The 27,004-nt window shown below is 34.3% G+C and overlaps 3 protein-coding genes across 9 annotated transcripts in view; 2 read left to right on the forward strand and 1 right to left on the reverse strand.

The window, feature by feature from the left end:
• The first annotated feature begins 165 nt into the window (after positions 1 to 165).
• LOC112049921 (CCR4-NOT transcription complex subunit 10) lies at positions 166 to 2,056 on the forward strand. The gene has a single exon (XM_024087983.2). It carries the CDS (start codon positions 335 to 337, stop codon positions 2,024 to 2,026), a length of 1,692 nt encoding a protein of 563 aa, XP_023943751.2. The 5' UTR covers positions 166 to 334; the 3' UTR covers positions 2,027 to 2,056.
• A 136-nt stretch (positions 2,057 to 2,192) lies between these two features.
• LOC112049947 (WSCD family member AAEL009094) lies at positions 2,193 to 11,792 on the forward strand. Of its 2 annotated transcripts, none has more exons than XM_052882754.1 (5): positions 2,193 to 3,730; positions 4,518 to 4,693; positions 5,899 to 5,986; positions 6,941 to 7,110; positions 7,569 to 11,792. In XM_052882754.1, the coding sequence occupies exons 1-5, from the start codon at positions 3,466 to 3,468 to the stop codon at positions 7,791 to 7,793; spliced, it is 924 nt and encodes a 307-aa protein (XP_052738714.1). In that variant the 5' UTR covers positions 2,193 to 3,465; the 3' UTR covers positions 7,794 to 11,792. The 2 variants fall into 2 exon arrangements, with proteins under 2 accessions (XP_052738714.1, XP_052738715.1); XM_052882755.1 differs by having other exon boundaries at positions 2,193 to 3,723.
• A 1,005-nt stretch (positions 11,793 to 12,797) lies between these two features.
• Positions 12,798 to 27,004, reverse strand: part of LOC112049949 (myotubularin-related protein 3) — an 82,559-nt gene continuing 68,352 nt past the window's right edge. For all 6 annotated transcript variants that reach the window (XM_052882747.1, XM_052882745.1, XM_052882744.1 and 3 more), the window contains 5 exons: positions 23,133 to 23,312; positions 22,102 to 22,364; positions 21,110 to 21,208; positions 20,429 to 20,643; positions 12,798 to 19,118 (listed from right to left, as the gene is read on the reverse strand). In XM_052882747.1, the coding sequence (XP_052738707.1) occupies positions 19,019 to 19,118; positions 20,429 to 20,643; positions 21,110 to 21,208; positions 22,102 to 22,364; positions 23,133 to 23,312 (857 nt within the window). In that variant the 3' untranslated portion in view covers positions 12,798 to 19,018. The remainder of the gene's footprint in view (positions 19,119 to 20,428; positions 20,644 to 21,109; positions 21,209 to 22,101; positions 22,365 to 23,132; positions 23,313 to 27,004) is intronic.

The following is a 27,004-nucleotide window of genomic DNA, read 5'->3' on the forward strand; positions in this document are numbered from 1 at the left end:
TTTCCAAACAGCGAAGTTCTTGGGCCGTGGGCCGTGGGAGACGACGATTAAAATCACTATTCACTGCGCTGCATTTGTCGTCTGTGTCACTACGTGTCATCTGTGGTCAGGGCTGTCCCTTTCGTGCCGTGTGGTGCTGTGCTGTCGCCTCGCCTGTCAACCAGACCAACTGCAGTGTCAGTGTCAGTGTCACCGTTCCATAAAAATACTAAGCTTTTAGCTTTGGGTTATTTAGTTTTGTTATCAATTCTCTAAAAGAAATAAAAATAGCAATCGTAAAAGAAGAAATATTTCTTAAATCAATTTCAATAAATATTGTCTTGTTATAAAAATCATGAATTTTAAAGAGGAATTGGCAGTTCTGGCTTACCAGAACTATTTGAAAAAAGACTTCACATCGGCATTGCAAAACCTATGCGACTTGGAAGGTATAGTTTCTAACAACAACACGTTATTGAGACGAGTACAACACAACAAGGCTGTTGTTGAATTTGCGGCCAGCAACCTCAAGAACATCGATCAATTCAAAATGGCAATCTCCCATATCTCAAATCTTACATTTACAGACATCGATATCAAAGATTTGAGCATACCATGTATGTTATACAACTATGCGGTGCTCCTCTATCACTCTAGATATTACTATCAGTGTGCAGTTATTTTAGAAAAACTGTTGACATGTAAGAACATAAAAGATGTTAAATTGCACAATCAGATTGTATTGCTGTTGCTCGAAGCGACATTATGCAGAAGGACATATGAGAAAACACTTGATATTTCAAAAACTTATGGGGAATCTTTAAAATCTAACAATGAGATTAGTGCTCTATATGAGAGACTTGTGTCGAGAGCACAACTTTACCTGGGACACAAGATTAAGTTAAAACCAGACTCTATTGAAAATGTATTCATTATAGCTCAAGAGAAATATCTCAACGGAGATATTATGGAGGCAGCCACCACACTCAGCCAGTATAAGACAATGAAATATAACTATGATCTTAAAACTCAAGGTGAAGACATCTGGGCAGCTATCAACAATAATCTTGGTGTCATATATCTATCAATTAAGAAACCATTTTTGGCATCAAAATATTTTCAACACGCTGTTAAAGAACACTTTAAAGCAATGGAGAATGATGACAGTGACATGTTAATTATGTGTAAGGATAGACCACTGTATGTATTTAATTTGGGTCTGGCATTACTTGCTGCAAATAATTCTGAGGGAGCATTTGAGTGTCTAGTGGAAGCTGCTCGACACTATCCTAATAATCCACGAATTTGGTTAAGGCTTGCAGAATGTTGTGTAAAAAAATGTTGCAGTGAAGACGCTCACTCCTTCACAGTCAAAAAACTAGGCAGCGGGCCGCATACAAAAATATTATTAACAAAAGAGAATAATGAAAAGTATCCTGTATCAGGTGATTCTTTTGCCATACCCTCATTGTCTTTAGAATTTGCAGCCCTATGTTTAAAGAATGCGATCACTTTACTACCTGATCAGGATGCATCAACAAGTACATCTGCAGGTTTCATCCAAGCTCCGCCAGGGCCACCTATCAATTGGAAACAGAGATGTGACCTAAAGAACTCGATCCTAGTTCTCCAGAGTTATATATTCTTGCAATTGCAAGATCCTCTCTCAGCTCTTCTCAGTGCTAATGAGCTTTTGACCCAGACAGATGCAACTAATGCCCAAAAAGCTTGGGCTCACATGTATGCTGCAGAAGCCTTGATAAATCTTGACAAAACCGCTGATGCGGCAGACCATCTGCATCCGCCTTTGATTAATGATTTGGTTTCAGTTCTACCTAGACATACAAGAGACTTGGTCTCAATTTCAGTGTGGGCTAAGGCTGCTATATGTCAAATCTTGAGAGGAGATTTGCTGACAGCAAGAAAAATTTTACTGCAAATCAATTCACCCAGAGTTTTACCTCTACAAATGTACTTGGAAATCTGTACAGGAAATATTGATAATTGCCATACAATTTTACGCAAAATACGTACATCTACATTTTAATTTTATTAAATGTTTATTTATACAATTGAATGCTAGTCATTGATTTAAATCCATTTTACAAACATTAGTTTAGCTTAAAAACAACTTACTAATAAATAAATATTAAATCTAAAAAGTGAATTTCAAGAATATATAATATACTCTGTATTATTGTTACATCCATAAGATCTATACATACCTATCTACAATAGCATGTAGAAAGCAACATTGTTTTTGTTAGTTTGTTATGATTTCGTTAAAAAATTACTTGACCAATTTTAAAAATTCTTTCACAATTAGAAAGCTACAACTTCACTGAGTAACACAGGATATAGAACAGGACCTACGCGTGTAACTGCTATAGTAATTATTATAAATAGAGAGTAAGAAAATAAGGTTAAGGCAGATAATGTCCTGTGCTAACATATCTAATGACCTGTTAAGTTATTTCAAGACTTGAGTCTAAAAATGTCCAGTGCTTCCTAATGACTAGAGTCCAAAAATGTCAAGTGTAACATAAACATTTATTTCTAACTAGCTGACTTCGCGCGGTTTAACCCGCGTGGTTCCCGTGGGAATACGGGGATAATATATAGCCTATAGCCTTCCTCGATAAATGGGCTATGTAATATTGAAAGAATTTTTCAAATCGGATAAGTAGTTCCTGAGATAAGCGCGTTCAATCAAACAAACAAACAAACTCTTCAGCTTTATAATATTAGTATAGATTTTTGCATCGTTCCCTGTTCTAGGAATGCTATATCAGATTTAATGTAGTTATCACACTAAAACTAGGTAATATAAATTAAATTAAAGACATTAAAAACTTTTAACTGCCAGGCATCAGCTAGGTAATGAATGCATTTAACTAACTGTTCTAATAAACTGTATTAAAATGCCTTACCCAATTTTTTTTTATTATTAAACCTACAAACGGATTCAGAAAACTTTTTTGAAGAATATTTGCCACATCTTTTCAAATATGATGAATAGAGAGTCAGGACTCGAGACCCTTGAAACATCTTATGTTCCAAAGCCCAACCCCATATTGGGCAGTTTGTTCTTCTACCACAAGTTCTTACCGACCGAACAAGCTGACGCACTTTCACTCTTCCTAAATGAGGTATGTCTGGGTATCACAGGCTCGCGTTTAAGTCTCAAAAGAGCTGGAACTCAGAGACGCCTTTATATAAAGGGCATAATTAAAAAAAGTTCATGACATTGACATTAGACAATGTTGACAGACATTTGACAGTACTTATAAGCTATTTGAATTTGACGTTTGTGCATAAAAGTTTCATTTCAACAAAATTCAAATTGAAAAAGGGATTAATTTAATAAAGTTAATATAAATAAGTTCATTAAATTACACTATATTTTAAGCTATGTAATAAACCTATAAGAATGATTAACATAAAAGAATCTAATGTTGTCTTAGCGATTGATAAACTTAAATAATAATGAACAGACGATCAACATTTCTGCTCGCTGTATTTGTTGTTTTGATTTATTTCTCGTTGATTGTTTTCATGTTACGACCTTTGCAAAGTGGTAGAAGCTATTATGGTAACATGGGAATCAATCATTTGGGCTTACGTGAGATAAGAGTGAGCTGGTGTAAAGATTTGAAATGGCGCTCTCCGCCCTCTTCTCATGTAGTTGCATTGGTGTCGTATCCGGGCAGTGGAAATACCTGGTTACGGTATCTCCTGCAACAGGTTACAGGTTTTGTACGATTATACTAGTCCTAGCCCTGCGTAGTGCTCGTTCCCATGAGAATACGAGGATAAAATAGCCTAAGCCACTTACAATCAACTTGGCTTTCTAGTTGTAAAATTCAAAATCGGTTCAATAGATCCAGATATTACCTCCTACAATACTACAAACTTTACCTCTTTATAATATTAGTATAGATATTCCTTTAAGCAGAATGTTTCAAATTACTGCTTAAGATAAGCAGTCATTTGAAACCTCCTCCTCACCAGAGGAGATTCAAAATTCAAGTTCAGGCTTAGTTTTGGAAGGCAAGTAAATAAGTTTGGTAGGCAGCGTCTACTGAGAAGTGACAGCAAGAAAGTTAAGTCTTGCTCCAAAAAAAAATCATTTAAAAATATTATTTTTTCTTAATGTTTAAAATAACAATATTTTCTTTGTATTTTGTGAATTATTTACTGTGAAGTTGAACCAGTGCTTCTAAGCATCTTTGTCAATCATATTAAAACCATGTTTCAATTGTGTTTTAGTTTTTGTATGGTGATAAATATAGGTATTATTTTTTTATTCTTCACCAGTTAGCCCTTGACTTAATCTTATCCGATGGTAAGTGATGATTCAATCACAGACAGAAGCTGGATAACTTGTTTGGAATACAATGAAAATTCACACCCTTTTCAGTTTCTACATGGCATTGTACTGGAAAGCTAAATCTCTTGGTGGTTAATCTTTGCTAGCCACAGCCAAATCAGTCAAAAACAAAGTTTAAATTTTTTCTTTACATATATCTTGATTTTAGGTATAATGACTGGATCAATATATATGGATTATGGTCTCCGAATGCATGGATTTCCAGGTGAAAATGTAACAGATGGCTCAGTATTAGTTGTTAAAACTCATGAAGCACCCCCGCTAGAAGTTGATAAGTTTAAATCGGCCATTCTACTGATCAGAAACCCAAGAGATGCTATCCTGGTAAGAATTGATTTCAAACATTTTGACTGTTAATACAAATAGATTTGTGATTTTGATATGCATGTTGATGCCTGATTTTTGTAAAATTGTTATGTAATTGATATCATAAATATTTATTTGCAATATCATTAATTTGTCTCATAAACAATGCATGCCTCATGATTGCAATTCAAATACAAAAAAAAAGTGTAATGTTTATCAGGTAACACAAGAATTAAACATGCGTAAATCATAAAACAAAATATGATGTATGGGAATAATTATATAATATTTGTGATAGTTAGGCCTACTCATAGACCTTTTTGATGCATATGAATCAACTTGAGGAACTCTCGTATTGTATAAGATTTGAATGGAATATACTATAAACACTTCTTTGAAGCAATAAAATATATCCAATCACACACATCTAACTAAGTTGAACAAGCACAAAATAAGTTTAAAATCATTACCTCCTGTGTATATATTAAACATTTTTTTAAATAAAAAGCTTTTTTGACAGTTTCTGTTTAATTCTAGCCATCACAGAATTCATTGACTAGTCAGCGTTGACACTTTAACAATGTAATAATGCTTCTGCACTTGCTGTCTTCATTATGGTAATTATTACTGTTTTTGTTTTTTTTTGTTTGTGATTATTGTGCACAAGTTACTGCTTATATTTGTCATATTTCCAAATTGCTACCTGCAGCCATTTTGTGTGTATTTTCATATTTTGCTAAGCACATAACACATTGACATACTTGTATATCAAAATTATTTTAATCTTGCACCTCAATACAGAAGTTGTGCCTGTATTGTAATTGTGTGTCAATAAACACAAAATGTAATTTGTAAAAGAAATATTTCGGTATGATGTCAGGTTTTGGTTTATAAATATATGTGTGTGGTCTTTATAAAGCGAAAACTTTGTGTGTGTGTGTGTGTTTGTGCGTGATTGCGTGCGTGCGTGCATGCGTGCGTGCATGTGTGTGTGTGCTGAGCTGCTGAGCTGCTGACATGCTAGTGATTTCCAAAAAAGTCTGTTTGAGTGGGTACAACAATAGTCAAATGGGCGAGGATCCATTAATGCCCCAAAATATACTAAACATTGACCAAATATTACACAGAACTAATTTTTTGTATCAGTATATACAAAAGTATTATATTAAATCTGCACAGCATTAATTTCAATACAAATTTTAATGACGTTATACAAATTCTAGGCGGACTTCAATAGACTACACAAAGGCCACATTGGCACTGCGCCTAAATCTGCCTTTAAGAGGAAATCCCACGAGCAGAAGAAATCTGGTGGGTATTTTTTTAATTGACAAAAATTCAAACTTCATTCATATCTTGGAAGCATTTGAAACGTCAAGTGTTTGTAGAGACTACCTCTGGAAACTACATCCCCGGTAATATGTTCTAACCCCTTTAATGGGTAAGGCTGTTGCCTATGGGTAAGTTACTTGGTTTCTTTTCGGCGAGGTTTGACGTTTTTTATTTTTCTATAGCCTATATTATCTGCGTCAACAATATATCTAGTGATGAGAAAAGAGATATTGTTGAGCAATACCAGAAGAGTTGTCTCTCCAGTTTCTTTCCAATGCAAAGAGTAATATTGTTTGTGACTGTCGCAAATAATATTACTCTTTATTGGATTTTTCTTTACCTTGTCTCAAGATATGTCATGGATGCATCAACAACATAATCTTGTGAAAAGGAAAAGGGATATTGTCTATAGCAGCACAGTTATCCAAGTCCCAGCTCTTTCTTCCCAATGAATAGGACGAGATTAATATTTGTGACTCTATCGCTATTGTTTGACATTTTTTTTTCCTTTATCTCAAAATATTATGTTGTGGATGCACCAACAACATAAACTCGTCAAGAGAAAAGAGTTATTGTCTACAGCAGCACAGTTGTCATAGTCCCAGCTCTCTCTTCCCAACGCAAAGAAAGAGAATAATATATGTGACTGTCGCTATTGTTTGACATTTTTCTTTTCCTTGTCTCAAGGTATTATGTTGTGGATGCTTCAACAACATAAACTCATCAAGAGAAAAGTGATATTGTCTATAGCAGCACAGTTGTCACAGACCCAGCTCTTTCTTTTCAATGCAAAGAAAGAGAATAATATTTTTGACTTGAGATTTGATATTGTGTTGTGTACTCACCATGTTAGACCTACTTCTCTCATTTAAAGAAATAGGACATACATGCCTGATTCCAGTCAGCTAAGAAGTATATGAAATCTATTTTCAGAGTGGTCGACTTATGTGTTCAGTCAGTTGGCGGTGTGGGAGCTGCTGCACCAGCAGTGGCTGACCAAGTTCCTCGGGCCGGTGCATGTGGTGTTCTACGAGCTGCTGGTGCGGGACACTAGGAACACGCTGATAGGCATCTTGAGTTTCCTGAACCACACTGTCTCTGAGGTTTGTAAATGTTTATCAATCATCATCCATCATCATCATCATAATCATCATCATCGTCATCATCGTCATCGTCATCGTCATCATGATCATCGACTCTCCTTACAGGAGACGCGATATGGAGCTAAGTCGATATTCATATATCTATACTAATATTATAAAGCTGAAGAGTTTGTTTGTTTGGTTGAACGCGCTAATCTCAGACACTACTGGTCCGATTTGAAAAATTCTTTCAGTGTTAGATAGCCGCTAGTTAATAATAATAATGTGATACAGAAGGCAGTGATCCTTGAGACAGTGCATATTGTGAGGAGTTTCCTCTCTGTAGCCCTGACCACTGGTTGCTTGGGCACTCAAATAAATTTTCTAAATACTTAATACCAAATGATAATCTGTAATATAAGCACTATAAAAAATTGTTAATTACGTTTTTTTACCAACACTTTTCAATTTTGTACTAGGAGGACATGCATTGTGCGGTGGCTAACAGAGAAGGAATATACAAACGCAAGAAGAAATATAAAAATTTCGAACCATTCTCCCCCGAAATGTACTCTGCTATCAACAAAGTCCGGCATAGAGTGCTGCATATGATTACAGAGTTTAATAACAAACATAGAAACATTACCCTCCATACGGTGCACTCAGGTAAAAATTACACGTTACACTATCGCCGAATACCATAGACAGTGTAGTTTGCACTCCTGTAAAGGTTTTACTAGTAAATAATAAAAACTAAATATTGTTTCTCTACATAAGGACGTTAAAGTGGCGCGACTTGGTCTCATTTTGTTGGAAAGGTCTCCAACTAACTTTAGAAAGTCCATGTATAAAAACCACCAAGTATTCTGCAAATTGCGATAAAAATCATATATGACCGAGTCTATCTTTAGGAATAGTGCAGCGCATTATAGATGTCGATAACATATCGATTAAATAATTTTACATATATAAAAATAATATTTAAACAATATTTTATGTTTGCATTATTTTATGGAGTGTATAATAATTAATTATAAATGTTGCTTCTATCAGTATTAAAGTAGAAAAAGTAGTAGCAGTTGTACATTAACATAAGCTAATCTATTATATTTTTCTCGCAGTCTACAGTGAAGTTTACTGCTTAGTATTGTAGTGTAATACCCCAATAAGCTATTACGTATAAAACACTTGTTGAGTATTAACTTTGAAACGCTTTTAATGTTTGTTATTAAAACTGTTGGCTCAACTTTGTACTTATCTGAGTGAAAATATTTAAAACCGAATTTACTAAAATGTTGAAACTATACATTTTCCTACATTGTAAACTGGTGTTTGTAGGATATGAAAAAAAATATCTAAGAGAATATTATCTATAAAATACATTTTTAGAATTTTATATTGCCTAACATCTATGACTTAATTAAAGAATACTTTAGAATCACTAGTTATATTGATCCTAAATATCTTACAGACTACAGCGACTAGGCGACAGACTAGTGTTTTCATTTATTTTTAATATTATTTATATAATTATATACTTATGACATATCTATGCTACATATTATCCATGTGTTTGTGTGGATCTAAAGAAGCTCATTCTTAAAATCTTAAGTTAGTACTTCGAAGATGTACCAAATGGCCTAAATTTAGGAATTTTGAAAAACAGTTTATTGCTTTATTGTTTTTTATAAAGCACAAATGTATCGAAAGTATTGCGGGTTATTATTGCTTTCCTATCGATATTTATTCTAATGACTGATCTACTGTATCAATTATATATATATCATATTGCAATTAATCTCATTTACCTTTAAGAAAAATAAAGAAATCCTTAGACGATAAATATATTAATTGTTTGAAATCAATGATTAAGTTAAACATGGGCCTATGACTTACTGTGATTATTGTACTATAGTTATATTAATTTTAACAAAAATGTATTATCTCATATTTAAGCCAGGTTAGGTTAGGTTAATTCAGATTTACTACTGCTGCATACTTGTGGTTAAATTGCTACTTGAACTGAAAACTATACAATTCATTTCGTCTTTTTTGTTTTTGTTTACAAGTAAGAGAACAATGGCACTGCTTTCGACTGTTGATATTTGATGACGGTTAAATTCGCACGATTTACAAAAGTACACGTTTGTTAAACTTTATGCAACACTATCAATTAAATGGTAAGCGCATTATGAACTGACTCGTCGGGCCATAAATTACTGCCCTATGTCTATCTTGCTTGCACTTACAGACCTTATGAAACCGCTTTATGAAAGGCTTATCAATAAAAAATAACACCTTAGGAAGCTTCTGCTTGACCGTTGGAACAAATAGAGCTTATTTTTTTTTCAATTTTTATAGTAATAGATAAGTAACGTAAGTATGTAGCCGTTTATCGATAACGACTCCGGTGCGCTGTACATTTCTATCTCTTTTGGCATTTATGGCCTGACGAGCCATTTGATAACTTGTTAACGAGCTTACCATATTGAAATAGGTAGAAATGATATAAAATTGTTCAAACAAATTTATTTACAAACATTATTATATTATTCTTTAACTGTAATGTAATGTAAAAACAGTATTAATAGTTAATTAATAGGTATAAATAAGGATAGATGTTTATCAGTTGTAGGAACAATAATAATTTTAAGTAATTATTTATTTTAATGTAGTTACACTGCGATTTTGTTTAGATAACTAAATGTTAACAACGACTGAATCTATTATTTAATAAATGCAATAAATAAATAGTTGCATGTCATTTATCTAAGCTATTAATTATGGTTAATGTTTACAAAACCTTGTTTAATAGGAGTTTTTGGGCGTCGCGTCTTTTTTAAATTATTCTTAAATGAAAATAAAGAAATATTTACTTAACTATTTTGTTTTATAGATAAAGATACTACAATTAAAACACTTTAGTTAGGTACATGTTATATAAGTTTATCGAATATTTAGCCAATTATTAATATTAAGTATAAGTATCAATAAATAACTGTTGTTCTCAAAAGGTAGTTGACTGGTTAAATTGTGTTTTGTAGGTTAATTTAAGCATTTATTTATAAAATTGCAATTTAGCAATCAGATGATCTAGTGAATATGGGAATATAATAATTTAAATGATTTTAATTCATTTATTCGTATGCGGTGTATCTATTGAAACATTTTTTTTATTATTATTTAGATAGGTACTAATTATAATGAACTTTAAAATCATTTATTTAAAATGGACCTACCTCTTATAGATTATTTAATTATAGTTTTAGCTAAGTTGTCATACATATTTTTGATAATAATTTGCATAATATGGAAGCACAGAGAATATGAAACAAAAGGACAAATAGTACAAATTTGATAATAGTTCGATAAGTTATTGCAAACGTTTAGTTTACTTGAATGGTTTATATTGGTAATTTGATTTTTTTTAATAATGTCGTGTCATAAAACTCCCATTATGAAATTTAAAAGAATATTCTAATGTCATAGATAATTCACAGGCCTAATCAGACCAAATACATTGTCGTCTAAGCATGAATATCGGAATAAATTAAAAAGTTATATTTAAACAATGCTCTAAAGGATGTGTTATAATATAACTTTTTTACTTTTATAGCACAGTTAGAGCCCTGGGTTTTTGGTTTTTAAGACAATGAAGTTAAACGCGAGTATATTTTGTATATGTATAAAAAAGTTAGGCTATGTAGGTACACTGTTTAATTTGTATTACGCACAAATGGCGCTCAAGTTCGTGTCTCAAATTTAGAATTCTGGCATGTAGAGAATCGCTAGCTTTATCTATGATTTAGGTATAACGTATAAATTGAAGTATTTCTTTATATTACCTAACGGTTTTCTTTTGAAAAAAGTTATATTGTTATCATATTATAATGACATTAAATAAAGTAGAGTAAGTACGAAACGTGCATAACTTGGCATTACATCTCTCTTGTCTTTATTATAAAACTAACTTCGTTCGTTTTATAAACTGTACTTGTTCTTTAATGACCCTCATTAAGCAATCGCTTCAGGATCTACTATTTTTGTACAACTACTATTCATTACTATTACTATGTGTTTAATAAAAATATGAAATGGTGAAAAATTTAATTCATGTCTTTGTAACTATGGAAAAATGATAGCTTTCTATTGTTTTGCTCTGTCTATGTAATGCAGAATTACTTTTAGTCTATACTCTAAATTAAGCGAGTAGAAACTGAAAAAATAAAATAGCAGTAGAACAAAAAGATTTTTGTTTATAATTATTTTCTGTCTGATTGTTTGCGCTAATGTCTATCTGAACGGCTGGACCGATTTTTTTGAAACTTGCACTGGATAGAGGAAGTTATTGAGCAACATATTATGCCGAAATTGTATCCCGAAATATACATGGTTCCTGCGGGATTTGTGAAAAACTGAATTTCACGTGGACGTAATCGCGGGCCACCGCTAGTCAATTATGAAACTATTCTATTAATAAGTAATAATTTTATAGATTTTTTGTTAAGTAGGTACCTTATTCTATTCGATGTTTTTGTTTTTAGTTTATTTTTTTTTAACATTTGATTTTTTCGAGATTTAAACTTAATTGTATAAAATATTTATTTTACTTTAAAATACTTTTCTATGTATAAAAACGACTATTTTTACTGGATACTATTTTGCTATAATCTAAGAAACTGAAAAATAAATGTTGACTTAAATATTCCAACATTTTTATTTAATTATTTAAAATCTTAATAATATTTTGAATAAGAAATGCATTAATCCTATTTCCGTTCCATATAAGCGTATGTCGAAATTATTATAAAAAATTCAATATTATTAGCCAATCGGCTGATAATGATGATGATGATTCAGCTCACTGCTGAGCTCGAGTTGCCTCTCAGAATAAGAGGAGGCGTGGCCCAATGCGGATTGGCAGACTTCACACACGCAGAGAATTATGAAAATTCTCTGGTATGCAGGTTTCCTCAAGATGTTTTTCGTTCACTGTTTGAGACACATAATATTTAATTTCTTACAATATATATATTATTACGATTACAAAGCTGTATTGGAGAAGGATTTTTCCATTTTGTATATTTGTAGGTACCTACGTATAATACCCTAGTTAATAACCTTATGCACGCTCCTGATTGTCAGCATATTATGCTAACCACTGGCCCAACCGAGCAGTAGTAACTACGCTACAATTACACCACCGTCTCGAGAGTCGAGATTAGCATTAACTATTTTAAGCATTGTGAGTTGTTGCATAGAAAATTGAAACGCTATCAAGTTCTCGAGAATGAGAGATTGGTCTTAAATAATTCTCTTAATTATTGTAACATTTTTTTTTTTTGTATTGCAAACTTATGACACTCAGTTTCACTCGCGTAGTTACAGGTACCGATGGGAATACGAGATAAAACATAGCCTGTGACACTCACATAGTGACGAGACTTTCTAGTTAAAAGAATTTTCAAAATCGGTTCAGTGCATGCAGTGATTACCTACCCCGTAATATACCACAAACTTTACCTCCGTACCTTAAGAGCCATTCTTACTGCCATGGCAGCGCATTGTATAACCTCATGAGCATGTAATTGTGCTGGCAAGTTGGCAACCATGCTGGCACTCAGCGATGCTGCCTGGGTGATGATCTCGTACAAATGGCAATTCATTTGATTCACATAGAAGGAAGGTAATTGAAATGAAATACTTCGCAAAACTAAATATGCTTTATTTCACATTATACCATTCATTGGTCACAAACAAGTTTGCACTTGGACAATGAACTTAAAGTTACTCCGAGCTTCATTCAGTATAAAATATATGCAAGTATAACAATTCCTGCTGTTAAACAGAACACTCCAAATCTTTTCACTTTACACAGAAACCGTCTTGACATCGACCCATGATAGAAATCAATATAAATAAAGAAAACAACGTATAATATAATATAAATTCAAATGAATTGTAGTAGGTATACTTTGTGCCAAAAAAGAAGACAAACTAAATAAGGCCAAACATCAAGACGATTAGTAAATTAGCCCCAAAATTAGGGACATTTCACTCAGATTCAATGATTTCCAATCACAATAAAGTAGAAGACCAATTGCAACCAACCGTTGACAAAATACAACATTTAGTTAAGTTCAAAGATAATTAAGCAAATTATGGTTGACCTCGTTAATTTTTAACTTTAGTTTCCATGGTTATTATTTTGATACTTACATTAAAATGGCTATTATAAGAATCCCATGCTATTCGCAAACACCTATTAAAATTATTGCCGTCAACAATAATTCAATAAAATCAACGATCACGCACCGCGACTGTTAAATCACCATAAATTTATTGTGTATCAACATGTTTTAAACTCTTATATTATTATCATATAAAAATTATCATCAATATCACAAATAAAATACAAAACTCGTAGTTACGCTAATTTATTATATTCGTAGGAAAATCGGGTATTCGGTTATACATACATTTATCGATTTTACAAGACCTAGGATGCGTTCCAACATAATATTACATTACTGCAAGATAATAATTTAACTCGATCTTCACCCTTCAGCACAACCCACTCGACGGAAACGCATCCTAACCGTGACTTTTGCAAGGCGTTAAATTTTCGATAATAATTAAGTCTTAGTTTATATTAACAATACGGCATTGGCTTTTAATTATACAAAGCAAATAATAATATATATAGAAACACTAACTTTAATATACAAATAATATAGACTTATAAAGTCATGCATTCGATAAACTTCTAGCAGCGTATATTTAACTAGGAAATAGTCAACAGGCTTTATCCTACGGCGGCATAAATCTTTTACATAATGTGCGACGGAACAATACTAATGTTTATTTATGGCAGAGACACATTCAACACCCACGGTAGTCGACACTACGTATACCTTGTAGAATAGAACCCATTCTACGAGGTATATCATTTTGGAGGAATCTGTATATTCCATTTTGGAAAGACCGTTTATCTTTGGTTGTAAAAGTTAGATGTACAGACAGTTGCGTCCATTCATACACAAACGAGACTGTCCTATCTGTAAGTGGTAGCTAATCAACTGCTTTTTTGGTAAAAGTGTATCTAATAGGTATTTTAACATTACATTTCTCAGAATTACTGGTGTGCTTACATTAGCTTCCATCCACTTAACTTGTCTTGTCTTGTCACCTTCCACCTTCTTCCCAAAATAGAATATCTATAACATTAAAATAACATATCCATGGCATATCGGATAAAGGTAAACCACTCCGCGTAGGTGAGTGAGGAGTCGGCACTTCAACATTTATTCATTGACGCACGAACCTCTCTCGTATGTTATGCGCTTTACCTATACATATTAAAGATATCAACTAAGTAACAAAGCTTCCTCAAAATCTCGTAAATGACACTGTGGGCTATGCCAATGTATAACTACCATAAATCGTCACAAAGGCCATTTCCCGTGATTAAATATGATTTTCTTTACAATGCTGCATCGATGTCGAGTAAAATAATTTACAATGTTCAGAATGATTATAGGACAAAAACAAAATTCAGAAGTGCGAGTGTTAATTAGTTATTCTTCCAATCCAGTATAGCCTTACCAGAACTAGAAAAAACTTGATAGAGTAAGTAGCTTTTAGTTGTCTGTGCTTTTCTAGTAGAAGAATTAGTTTATTATAGGAGATGGTCAATTTCAAGTCCAGTCTTGTACCCTGTATCATTAAAATTTAAAGAATACAAGGATTTTATTAAAATCTAAATGAGTGAATAAATCAAACTAAATAAAAAGAAATAAATAAAATTAAAACCCAAGTTTTTGACAGCAACTATGACATGACAATTGGCAGCAAACGTCAAATCGACTAGTGCATTGAAAACGTCATCAATTCGCCTTTATTACCTATAGTAGTGTTGCATTTCTTGGAACGAGAATGAATATTATTCCGAAATAATTCAAAGTAAATTCGTAGATTAGTATAGTCAAAAATAGTTAAAAAATATATTTTCTTTTATTTCCGCCAGGGTACAATGACTGATCCTGGGCTCCATACAATTCTGGACTTCTTCTTTCATCTTTCTGATCAGACTATATGAGAGATTTATAAAACGACGCCGTGTAAAGGATCCGCCGGCCGTACACCGTCATTTCGTAGCCACGAATTATCTAACAGTTCAGTCTATAGTGGCTTTGACAGTTTGGTTGCCGACCAAACGACCAGTAACCAAGTAATAAAAATAAATCAGACTTCACACCATGCACATTCGCTAACAACCTTCTAATATCCTCTATGGCCCCTTCTCTGATCACAACGTTACTCACAATTTTCTATAATTTTTCATCGTTTTGTCTAAAACAATATATCCCACTTATCGAATTGCGCATGTTACCGTCTAATATGAACTTTATTTCATAAAAAAATAAAGTACATATTTCCGTGCAAACCTCCTTGTATGTATAAACCGTCTGGATTGTTAATTTCACGCTTATAACCGTCAGAATCATGTCACATGTATCCACAATTCTGCCTCTATTTAATTACATCATATATTTCTCAATATATAACATAGATAAATATAATTTATAAAGTTGGAGTAACCTGTCATTATGTCAAGAAAAAAAAATCAAATGATCAAACATTCGCATTCTTAAAAAAAATAACAAAACAATATTAAAAGCCACGTTCAACAAATCGGGCTGACTAGTATAAATAAAATAAAATGATGTCTTGCAATGCAATAATTAGGACCCTCTTGTAGCTGGTTCGCGAGTTTCAGGAAACATAGAACGAAGTGTAAGTCAAAATGAATTCACTCTACGCAGCACCAAGAATGTCCATGTATTACTTTTATAGAAGTAAACAAGTTCAAAATATCCATAGCCTGCGCGCAATTAGTTGGCCACGAGAGAGAGGGTTTAAAGTCGGAACTATATTTGACGTGTATTGCCATGATGACGCATCAAAACGGAATCGGTTTTGTAAAACGGATAACCGTAACCATACTAATACTAAATACTAAATTAAGTTAGTATTTAGTATTATTCACACTTAAGCCGGATTTTACATTTGTCAGACGTGTCGTGACAGAACAGAATCAGTGTACAAAATGTATTATATCGATTCTGTTATGATGCGTCACGTCACGACACGTCAGACAAATATGAGTAACAATATATTAATAAAAATTAACGACTGACGATTCGCCAATTTTTATTAATATGTCGTGGTTTTTGCTTTAATTTAATGCTTTGCGCAGGTAAAACTTGGCAAAATCATCTTGACAAATTTGGCAAAGAATCGAATAACCAAAGCATTCAGAATGTATGACTAGATACTAGAGCTGACACCCAAAATATGGTCAGAACGCGACATTTAAATGGAAAAACCAACTGACGCGCCTTAACAAACGATAAATAGAGGTCCACCTTATGGTATTGACGCTCTAGGCATCCATTCCCCACTCTCTCCAATCCTGCGCTCACACTTGAGTCGTGCCTCGTGGTTAATGGCGTGCAGAGAGTTTTTTAATAGAGTATGTATTTTTTAATAGGTACAAAACAGGAAAATTCCTAACGCAAAACAGGTTCGTAACGAGTTCTCAGGGTAGGCAGGGCATTTTTGCACCTATGTTGTGCACGCTACTGCTCGTGGTCAACTAATTGCACACAGTTATAATAACTGTTTTCGCCAACATTATACCACCAGTTTTATGGGACCAAGTGCGTTTTGCGTAAAGTTAAAAGAATTCCAACTGTCTACTATATTGATATTATAGATGATTAAAAAAAATAGAAATGTTAGTCAAGACTAAAAGATGTTTAATATAAATAAATAAAACGAAAATTAGCATCACGCACTTGGCTGGATTAAATTCGACATTTCTCTTTATAGTAGGGGAGCCGAAGACGGGATTCTTGCAGTTACTCGAGCGCGACAGATGAACATAAGGAACTAGGAAATGTTGTTGAGTACGTATAATATACGTTTAGAGCAAACAAAAAAAAATAACTTCAGAAATACTCAACCAGAACGTCAGATAAGGATATAGTAGGTTAGTAATTACTAAAAAGGTGTGCATTTCGAAAATCTAACGATTTGAGCGTAATTTAACGCCATCATCCCAAAGTTACAAAATTCGCGATTAATTTTTTACTTGTTTTGAAGAAAATAATCTATTAATTAATCCATAAAATTGTCAAAGTAATAGAATTATATAAATTGCTTTGATTTTTCCCACCGCTAAAAGCAAAAAAAAAAGTAAATAACCAAATATTCTTCCTATGTTTTAATCTACCAAATGCAATCGGTCCCCATGACGCTTTAGTAACTGCAAATTTAGCATCCCGGGCTCCCCTACTATAATACATTCTCAGTATTTGTGTTAGAGTTAAAGTGTAACAGAGTTCCGTAACAGTTCAAGCCGAAGACATTTTTTTTTTTTAATAAATAGCAACTTATACGAACAGTTCTTAAGTTGTAGTTAGATAGTTGACGGAATTTTCAATCGGTTAAAATATTTTACATCTCTGTACAACCTTGATCTAAAATAGTAACTCCCAAGGTTTTATTAATATTTTACGATTTATTAAACAATTAGAATTTGTTGCTGACCATACAATGTCAGACAATGAATGGATGCGTAGACGGCCTAAAGCTTCTTGCATGCGTTGAATACGAATAAACAAATAAGTTACTAGAAATTTACGCCAAAATTTAAATAAAATAATCAGAAATTCCACTAAAGTTGGCGCATCTCTTAAGATTTAAAATAATTCTCAATCTTCCATACAATTTATACTTAATGCATTTAATAAATTTCTTCTTTATTTTAATGAATTTTGACTTTTAGCCAAGGCAGCTCAATTTACTTTGCTAATAACTTTTATTTGTTTGAATTACCAGTTTTAACTTGTGAATTTTTAATTTAGCCACAGACAATATAAATTACCGAGTCTGTGCTTTCGCTCTTTGGCGTTTATAAAAGACTATTTTCGCCTGGTGAATAGTTTATCATTTTTTAGTCCACGATTTTGTCTAAATACTATGAGCAATAAATAATAATTATCTAACTGTAAAATAACATAATGTAACCTTTTCATTTCTAAATTAAATTCAACGCCAACAAGAAGCTTTACGTCATTTAAGTAAATTGAACTTCAGAAGAACGCTGCTCTTTCTCGCTCGTACCCATGTGACATTCCGTGTGTGCGACTGAGATGGCGCTCTACGAAGAAGCGAGCTACAGTAGAAACTCGATTAATAGAACCTATGAGTGTCCTATGGCATTCAATTAATCGAAAATCCGGGTAATTGAAATATGCGATAGATTCTCTATAATGAGCAATGGTACCACCTATATTATGGTTTGTATAGCAGTTTAATAATAAGTAGGTGCTGTCCATTGACCTCTTATAATAAAAGGACGCACAATCATGTAGAAAATTCCACCTAAATAATGGCTTATTTTGCTTTGACAGTTTTAGAATTATTGGTAAAGGAAATTATACCTACATTTTAAGGTTTTTAAATATAGTCCAATATTCAATAAAATCCCAAATTCAAAAAATTGATTTTAAGGTTGAATTTGCAAATGCGACTGCTTGAATTGAGTGCCAAGAAGTTGTGTTTGGCACTCATTGAGTGGGGACGTTTTTGGTCGCAGATTGTGCATCCACTTTTTAATAGGAGATCGATGGGGATGGCACCAGGTACTGTCACAACATCCAAAGCTTTCTGTAATAAATATTAACATCTAAAATCTGTAGAACAAAGGTCCATATGATCGAGTTTCGACTGCATCTCTTTCTGAAGTTCAATGTGACTGCGCGGTGTACGGGAGAGTGACGAAGTTAGAGCAAGGTGTAGTGGGCAGGGAGCCGGCTCGTGGGCACGTGGGCAGTCGTGGGCGCTAGTGGGCGGGGCGCGGTCACCGCAGCGCGCGGCAGCGACGGCACACGCGCACGGCGCCCATGTCGCCCCACGGACTCATCTCCGAGCACGACCCGCAGAAAATGCCGCCACACCGCCTGCGATACAAGTTTATCTATTTTATTTATTTATGAATACTTAATTTGTACGTCTGAATAACATTAGGATATAACGCTCGACTGATTGTGTGCAAACTTCACAAAATCCACTAAATAGTCCGAACAAAACCTAAACATTTGCTTTGGATAGGTGAGCCCGTTCTAGAGTTATAAAATTACAATGAAAAGTGGCATTGATTTTGAAATACATAGAAAAATAACAAGCTAGAGCCATTTATACAATACTAGCGGACGCCCGCGACTTCGTCCGCGTGAAACCCCACTACTACCCGTACCCCTTACCCTACCCAACCCTACCCTACCCCTACCTAGCCCCTCCCTACCCCTTCCCTACCCTACCCTATCCTACCCTTACCCTACCTCTAACGTACCCCTACCCTATCCTTACCCTACCACTACCCTATCCCTACCCTACCCCTACCCTACCACGGGACGGCGACAGAAGCTTAAAAAATGGAGTAACTTCTCCCGTTTTCCTAATATTTCCCTTCACTGCTCTGCTCCTATTGATCATAGCGTGATGAAAAGTATACTATAACCTGCCCAGGAGTATGTTGAATAATTGTACCAAGTTTCGTTAAAATCCGTCGAGTACTTTTTGTTTCTATAAAGAACATGCAGACAGACAGACAAGACAGATAGACAAAAATTTTACTGATTGCATTTTTGGCATCAGTATCGACCACTAATCACCCACTGATAGTTATTTTGGAAATATATTTATAGTGCAAAATTGACCTCTCTACAGATTTATTATAAGTATAGATAATCATAATCATTATAATAATTTGCCGACAGATATTTATTGCTGTTAGGCCTCGGTTGACCAACACTGCGTTTCTGGTGTAGGATCGCTAATCCAGCAGTTTAAGGCTCAGTCCAGAAAGGGCAAATTCGCCGCGATTCTCTCGCGCGTATTACGCGCGACCGTTGCGTCCACAAGGCGCATACCAACACGCGAGCATTTGGGGAGAAATTCAGTATTAAACATGGAGTTGAACGTGCACTCGCTCTAGAGTTGACTGGACGCAACAAGGCGTCCCTAGTATCTCGACTCGCGCGCAATACGCGGTAATCACGCGCGAGTCGAGAGTCGTGCATCGCGCAGTGCAGGCGATTTACGCGCGTATTTTGAATTCGCGCGATGCTTGTGGACGCGATCTATTAATGTCTAGTACTTCGACGTATGAATTCGCGCGATACGATTCGCGACGAATTCGCCCCTTCTGGACAAGGTCTAAAAGCGAGCCAACGTCCGTTGGACCTTGGTCGCGGCGCTGCTGGCTCACCTGCAGTGGTGCCGGCGCCGCGCCAGCCAGAACTGGTTGCGGCAGTGCTGGCAGCGCGGCGCGGCGCTGTCGGGCAGCCACAGCACGCCGCGCGCCTCCTCGCCCACCTCCACCTCGGAGGCGCTGCCGCTGCTGCTGCCGCTCGCCGCGCCGCTGCTGCTGCCGCTGCGCAGACTGCGGCTCGCGGTGCCGTTCCCGTTGCTGTTGCCTGCCGCCTGCGACAACAGCAACACTTATATCATATTTATTTGTTTCCTTCTTGGCCCTGTGCGGCGAGCGATTAAGTTATTTTGTCAAAGATTGTACCTCAATCATTTAAACATATATATATTTGTGTGAGTGGTTTAATTAAGTTTCTAAATTTAATTTATCGAAGTAAAACATCGTTACGCATGCTTGACTTGCGAAGAAACTTGGTGAATGCGTTACGAAAAGTGTAATCGAAATGACATAACATTAAATTTAAAAAGCGTTATCTGTACCAACACTATACTACGACACAACACAAGTTAACGACATAATTGTGAAAGAACTAGTAGGAGCTTGTGAAGTAAAGCAAGTCCGAAACGAGAAATGGCGCTACTAATCGCTATTACTTTTTAAATTTCTCTTACCCACACTAAACACACTAACTATATTATACAGGGCAAATTAAATAAAATATTGGAGATATCTTCGTACCTGCGTGTGCGGCGGCGGCAACGCAGCGGGCGCGGGCGACGCACGACGCAGCGCCTCGCGGGCGTCGCGCAGTTGTCCTCGCAAGTCCTCCACTACTTTCTGTGAAAGGAGTTTTGTATTGTTAAGGTATTGCTTTTTGTTACAACACTTCACATTAATATTAATAAAGGCAAAAGTTAATGTATATCTTAATACTAATATTATAATGCAGAAGAGTTTGTTTGTTTGTACGCACTAATTTTAGGAACTACTGGTCTGATTTAAAAAAATCTTTCAGTGTTAGATGTTAGATTATCCATTTATCGAGGAAAGCTTTAAGCTATTTTATCCCCGTATTCCTGCGGAAATTCGAACCATGCGGGTGAAACCGCGCGGCGTCTACTAGTATGTTTATAAAGTCGTAACTACTGAACCAATGTATACAGTCATGAGAAATCCACGTATCCCGCAGGATTTGTGAGTAACTAAATTTCACGCTTAAAACGCGGAAAAGTGGAATGAGATAGAATTTCTGCAATCTGCCGTCGATACGTCGATATCAATTTTATTTATTTATTTAATACTCTTTATTTGTACACCACAAAAAATAAAAGAAAACAATCAAAACAGAAACATAAGAAAAAGTAGAATACAAAAGGCGGCCTTATCGCTTAGTAGCGATCTCTTCCAGGCAACCTTAGGCTTAGGAACTTATTAAGATAACTGTAGGTGGTGTGTACGTAATAATAATGTACATTATACATACATACAAATAACTACACACTAATACATAAACCATAATACACAAATTACATAATAAATATAAATATCATAAAATAAACTAATATATATAATATATCATTATGTCGTATGATAAATATTGTAATAAATAAATCAATTCTGATATCGACATATTGACGGTATCGACGATACCGACGTAGTAATAGCTTCCAGGCTACAATTAATCATAAGGAGTTCAAGTTCAATGCAATGCCACCAGCTAAATAATATACCTTCTGGTAGAGGATGATCTGGTGCAAGCGCGCCTGCAGCGGGTCGGCGGCGGGCGGCAGGCCGTCCAGCGAGTCGCAGTGCGTGCGCACGCCCGCGCCGCACACGCACCGCACGCGCGACGCGCCGCTCGCCTCGCCGCACGCGCACTGCACGCGCGCACCGCCCGCGTCGCCGCACACGCACCGCACGCGCGCCGCACCGTCCGCCTCGCCGCACATGCCGCACCAACACGCGCTCGAGGGCAACGCTTCTGGGGCACTACCTGGGAAACAACAACCAAAACTTAGTTGTTTTAAGGTATAAAAATTATTACGTAATAATTGTAGATTTCCTCACTAATCGTGTTTAAAGACATTAATATTGTGAATACATTTTAAACTTTAGATTTGACAAGTTAGTTGCATGCGGTGTTTACCAATAAAATAAATAGATTTGCATTTTATATCTTTAAGCTCCTTGTATTTATGTTTAATGATTGTAATATTTGTGTATCTTTTGGTAGACCAAATAAAGAGATTAAAAAAAACATTCTCTTAAATAAGTAGTCTTTGTTCTTTTTTTATGTATGTTCACCGATTACTCGAAGACGTCTGAACCGATTTGAAAATGTGACGTGGGGAATATTGATCAAGTTTGAAGACTTGATCAATATTCCCCACGTCACATTTTCAAATCATATAATCTATACTCCAAATAACATTACACAGTTTTGAGAATGCATCTGTGGCAAAAGGTGACACACAAAAAGACTGACGGCCAGCTTCTTCATCGCAAGTAACAGTCAAAGTAACGTCATAAAGCAAAAGTAACGGTCTTATTCACGGAAAAATAAGGTCTTCCTTACTACTTACTACTTTTACTGTTACTTTAGCTTTACATGAAGAAACTGTTACTTTCGCATTCATAACTTTAGTATGGATGATAGTATAAACCGCAAATGCACTGATTCAATCGCTCGACGCGCGGAGCCAATAAACTAAGGACAAGAGTCATTGCACAGTAGTATAAGAGAGCTGCAGTAAGGTCTCACCGTTCCCGTTCCCGTTGGCGCAGACGCAGACGCAGTGCGGGCACGAGGGGCAGGCGGCGGGGCACGAGGCGCGGCGCGGGGAGGCGGGGCACAGCGTGAGCTGGCTCGCCACGCGCGTGCTGCAGCGCGCCGCGCCCTCGCCCTCGCTCTCCGAGCTCGTGCCGCTCGACGACGCCGCGTCTGCCAACACAACCCCAGCTTAATTAATCACCCATATTGAGCACGAGTGTCCTCTCAGAATGTGAGGCTAATACGTATATTATTTAAACGGGCACATACCACGATAAAACGACGAGATTGGAGAGAGAGAGAAAAAAAAAACTCGTCGTTTTATCGTGGTATGTCAGTTTAAATAATATTCATAATGAATAACCACGAAATAAGTTTAAAATCATTAGTTAGGCTAATAGTCGACCAGTGACCCAATGCGGATTGGCAGACTTCACACATGTAGAGAGTTGAGAAAATTCTCAGGTATGCATGCAGGTTTCCTCACGGCAGGTACGAGGTAAGTGATATTTAATTTTTTACAAATACTCGTACCTAACTGTATGTAAAAAGAAAACCTCTTTAATATTATTTCTTTTTGGTAATTTACTTTTTTTTTTCATGACATTGTCACATTTTAAATATTCGAAACATTATTATTGACTTAACAGCAAAACATTAAAATTTTTATTAAAATATAAAGTAGATGTAAATAATAGCTTTGAATGTTGTTTTTATATTTTATTTATAGGTAAGTTTTAGTTTAGTATTTAATTTAATTATTTAATGTAAAACTTAATATTGTAAATAACAATTATATTTTATTTATAGAAACACAAACAAGCTTTTATTACTACTATCACATTCATGTGAAATAATTGTCATTATAAAACAACATTTATGCAACTATTTTACGAAAAATGGAGAAACTGAGGTTTGATTTTAAAGTAAAACCAACAAGTGATGGAAAATCAAACGCAATATGTGTAACTTCGATTGCCACACCTGATGGTAAAACTTTCAGTATACCAGAGGAATATCAGCCGGTAAATCTCCACCAAACAATTTATAATACTCCAAACTTTATTAAGGTAAAAAAATCCTTGAATAAAAGATACCAAACGAGGAAAGTCTGGATAACCTTAACTAAGGAAATAAAAGATATTTATTTGGATGCGGAGCAAAATGTACAATTTTATGATTTTTATCTCGAAGAAATTCTAAACTATTCTGAAATTATACCTAGTAGTTCACATGGAGTACTAGAAAAATTGTTAGAAAAAATGCTTGAAGAAAGACAAAACAAACCTGAAAATCAAAATTTAGGGAATATTGCAAAAGATTTCATGATTGAAAAATTCAATGGTAGAAACTCAAATGCTTATCAATGGCTAAAGGATTTTAATAAAGAATGTGAACGTTTTGACATAAAGGAAGATATAAAGAAAATTAAAGTTTTAAAAAATTTTATGGAGCAATCTAGTGTCGATTGGTATAGTTGTATGATAATGAAACATACAATAGAATCAAAATGGGACAAATGGGAAAAAAGTTTTTGTGAAACATTTGCAAACAAAGGATTGTCACCCATTAGATATGCTCTGTCCTTTAAATATCAAACAGGTTCATTACTCGCATATGGTTTAAAAAAAGAAAAACTTTTACTGGAAGTAAGGAAATCAATTGATACCGAAACACTTATTGACCTTATAGCGGTTGGATTACCGAATTATGTGGGGGATCAGATTGATCGAGCAGCTTTAAAAAGTACTGAGGATCTTTATTATGAAATTGGGAAATTGGAACACCTTGTAAGAAATAATAAATATGATAATAAAAACAGTATTTGCTCTGACACTAAATTAATTAAAAAGGAACAAACAAAACCATGCCCCATATGTGTGAAAGAAAAAAAGGGGAAACGTTACCATTTAATAGAAAATTGTTGGTTTAAGGATAAAGATAAAACAGGAGTTGTTAAAACTGTAAATAACTCTGAATTGGAAGTTGAACTGAATGAAGAGAGTCCAAAAAACTAGATGTGCCACCATTAATAAAAGTAAAGTTACTATTGAATGATACGTTAGATATTTCTGGAATTTATGATTCAGGTTCGAATGTATCATTGATTAATGCAAAATTATTAAAAATACAGAAAAATGATAATTCAAACAATACCCAAATAGTAAGCTTGAAAACTATTAATGGTGAGAAGAAAACAAAAGGTATAATAAAACTTAAAATAAAAATATACAATATTGAAAGAGTTATGGATATCTTCGTTATAGATAATGAACATTTTAATTTTAATTATATAATTATATTATTATAAATTTTAATTTTATGACTTTTTGATTGGACTAGATTGTATTTAAAACTTTAAGTTGATGCAAAATGAACAACTAAAAATCGTACAATTTAATGATCCAAAAGAAAATGAAGACATAAATAAATGTGAAGTGAATTTCAATGAACATATTGACACGGAAAATTTTGAAATATTGGTAAATCATCTTGATTTATCCCAACAATCAGAAATTGATAAGTTGGTAGAAAAATATAAACAAGTGTTTGCTAAGGATAAATATGATATTGGCACTGTACGGGATTATGAAGCACATATTGATTTAAGTGTAGATAAATATTGTTGCAAACGTCCTTACAGATGTACAGCTGAAGACAGAATAGAAATAGAAAGCCAGATATCAAAACTATTAAAAAATAATTTAATTGAGGAATCTTATAGCCCATTTGCTGCCCCAGTTACTTTAGCATATAAAAAAGAAGACGGTAAGAGAACAAGGCTATGTATAGATTTTAGAGAATTGAACAAAATTGTTATTCCCCAATCACAACCATTTCCGTTGATTGAAGATTTAATGATCAAAGCTGTGAATTGCGAATATTTTTCTACTTTTGACATAAATTCAGCCTTTTGGTCAATTCCTTTGAAAATAGAAGATAGATACAAAACTGGCTTTGTTACACAAGAAGGACATTTTCAATGGACGTGTCTTCCGTTTGGATTAAAGACTGCGTCAGCCATTTTCCAAAGAATATTGGGAAATATTATAAGAAAATACGAACTTTCTGGTTTTGCAGTAAACTTTATAGATGACATTTTAATTTTTTCTAAAACTTTTGGAGAACATATATTACATATATCTAAGTTACTTGAGGCAATACTAAAGGAAGGCTTAAAACTGAAATTTTCAAAATGTACTTTTGCGGAAAAATACGCAAAATATTTGGGTCACATAATAGAAAATAATTCAGTAAGGCCTTTGAAAGATTATTTGTCTGCTGTAAAAAACTTTCCACTTCCAAAAACAAAAAAAAATATACGCCAATTCTTAGGAAAAGTTAATTTTCATCATAAATTCATACCACACAGTGCAATTATTTTAGATCCATTACACAATTTATTAAGAAAAGATGTGAAATTCATATGGACTGCAGAATGTCAAGAAGCATTTGATAAAATAAAAACATTATTATGTTCAAAACCAGTTCTAAATATTTTTGACCCAGAACTACCAATATACATTTATACAGACGCTAGTATAAAGGGTGTAGGAGCGGTTTTGAAACAAAAAGATATAAATGAGGATATAAGACCAGTTGCTTATTTCTCAAAAAAGTTAACTGAAACTCAAAAAAAGAAGAAAGCTATATATCTAGAGTGCCTAGCAATAAAAGAATCTATAAAATATTGGCAACACTGGCTTATGGGAAAAGAATTTATTGTATATTCAGATCATAAACCATTAGAAAACATGAACATTAAATCAAGGACTGATGAGGAACTAGGAGATTTGATGTATTATTTATCTCAATATAACTTCAAGATAAAATATAACCCAGGAAAATCCAACCAGGAAGCC

The sequence above is a fragment of the Bicyclus anynana genome, chromosome 8 (assembly GCF_947172395.1).
Source record: "Bicyclus anynana chromosome 8, ilBicAnyn1.1, whole genome shotgun sequence".
Lineage (NCBI taxonomy): Eukaryota > Metazoa > Arthropoda > Insecta > Lepidoptera > Nymphalidae > Bicyclus > Bicyclus anynana.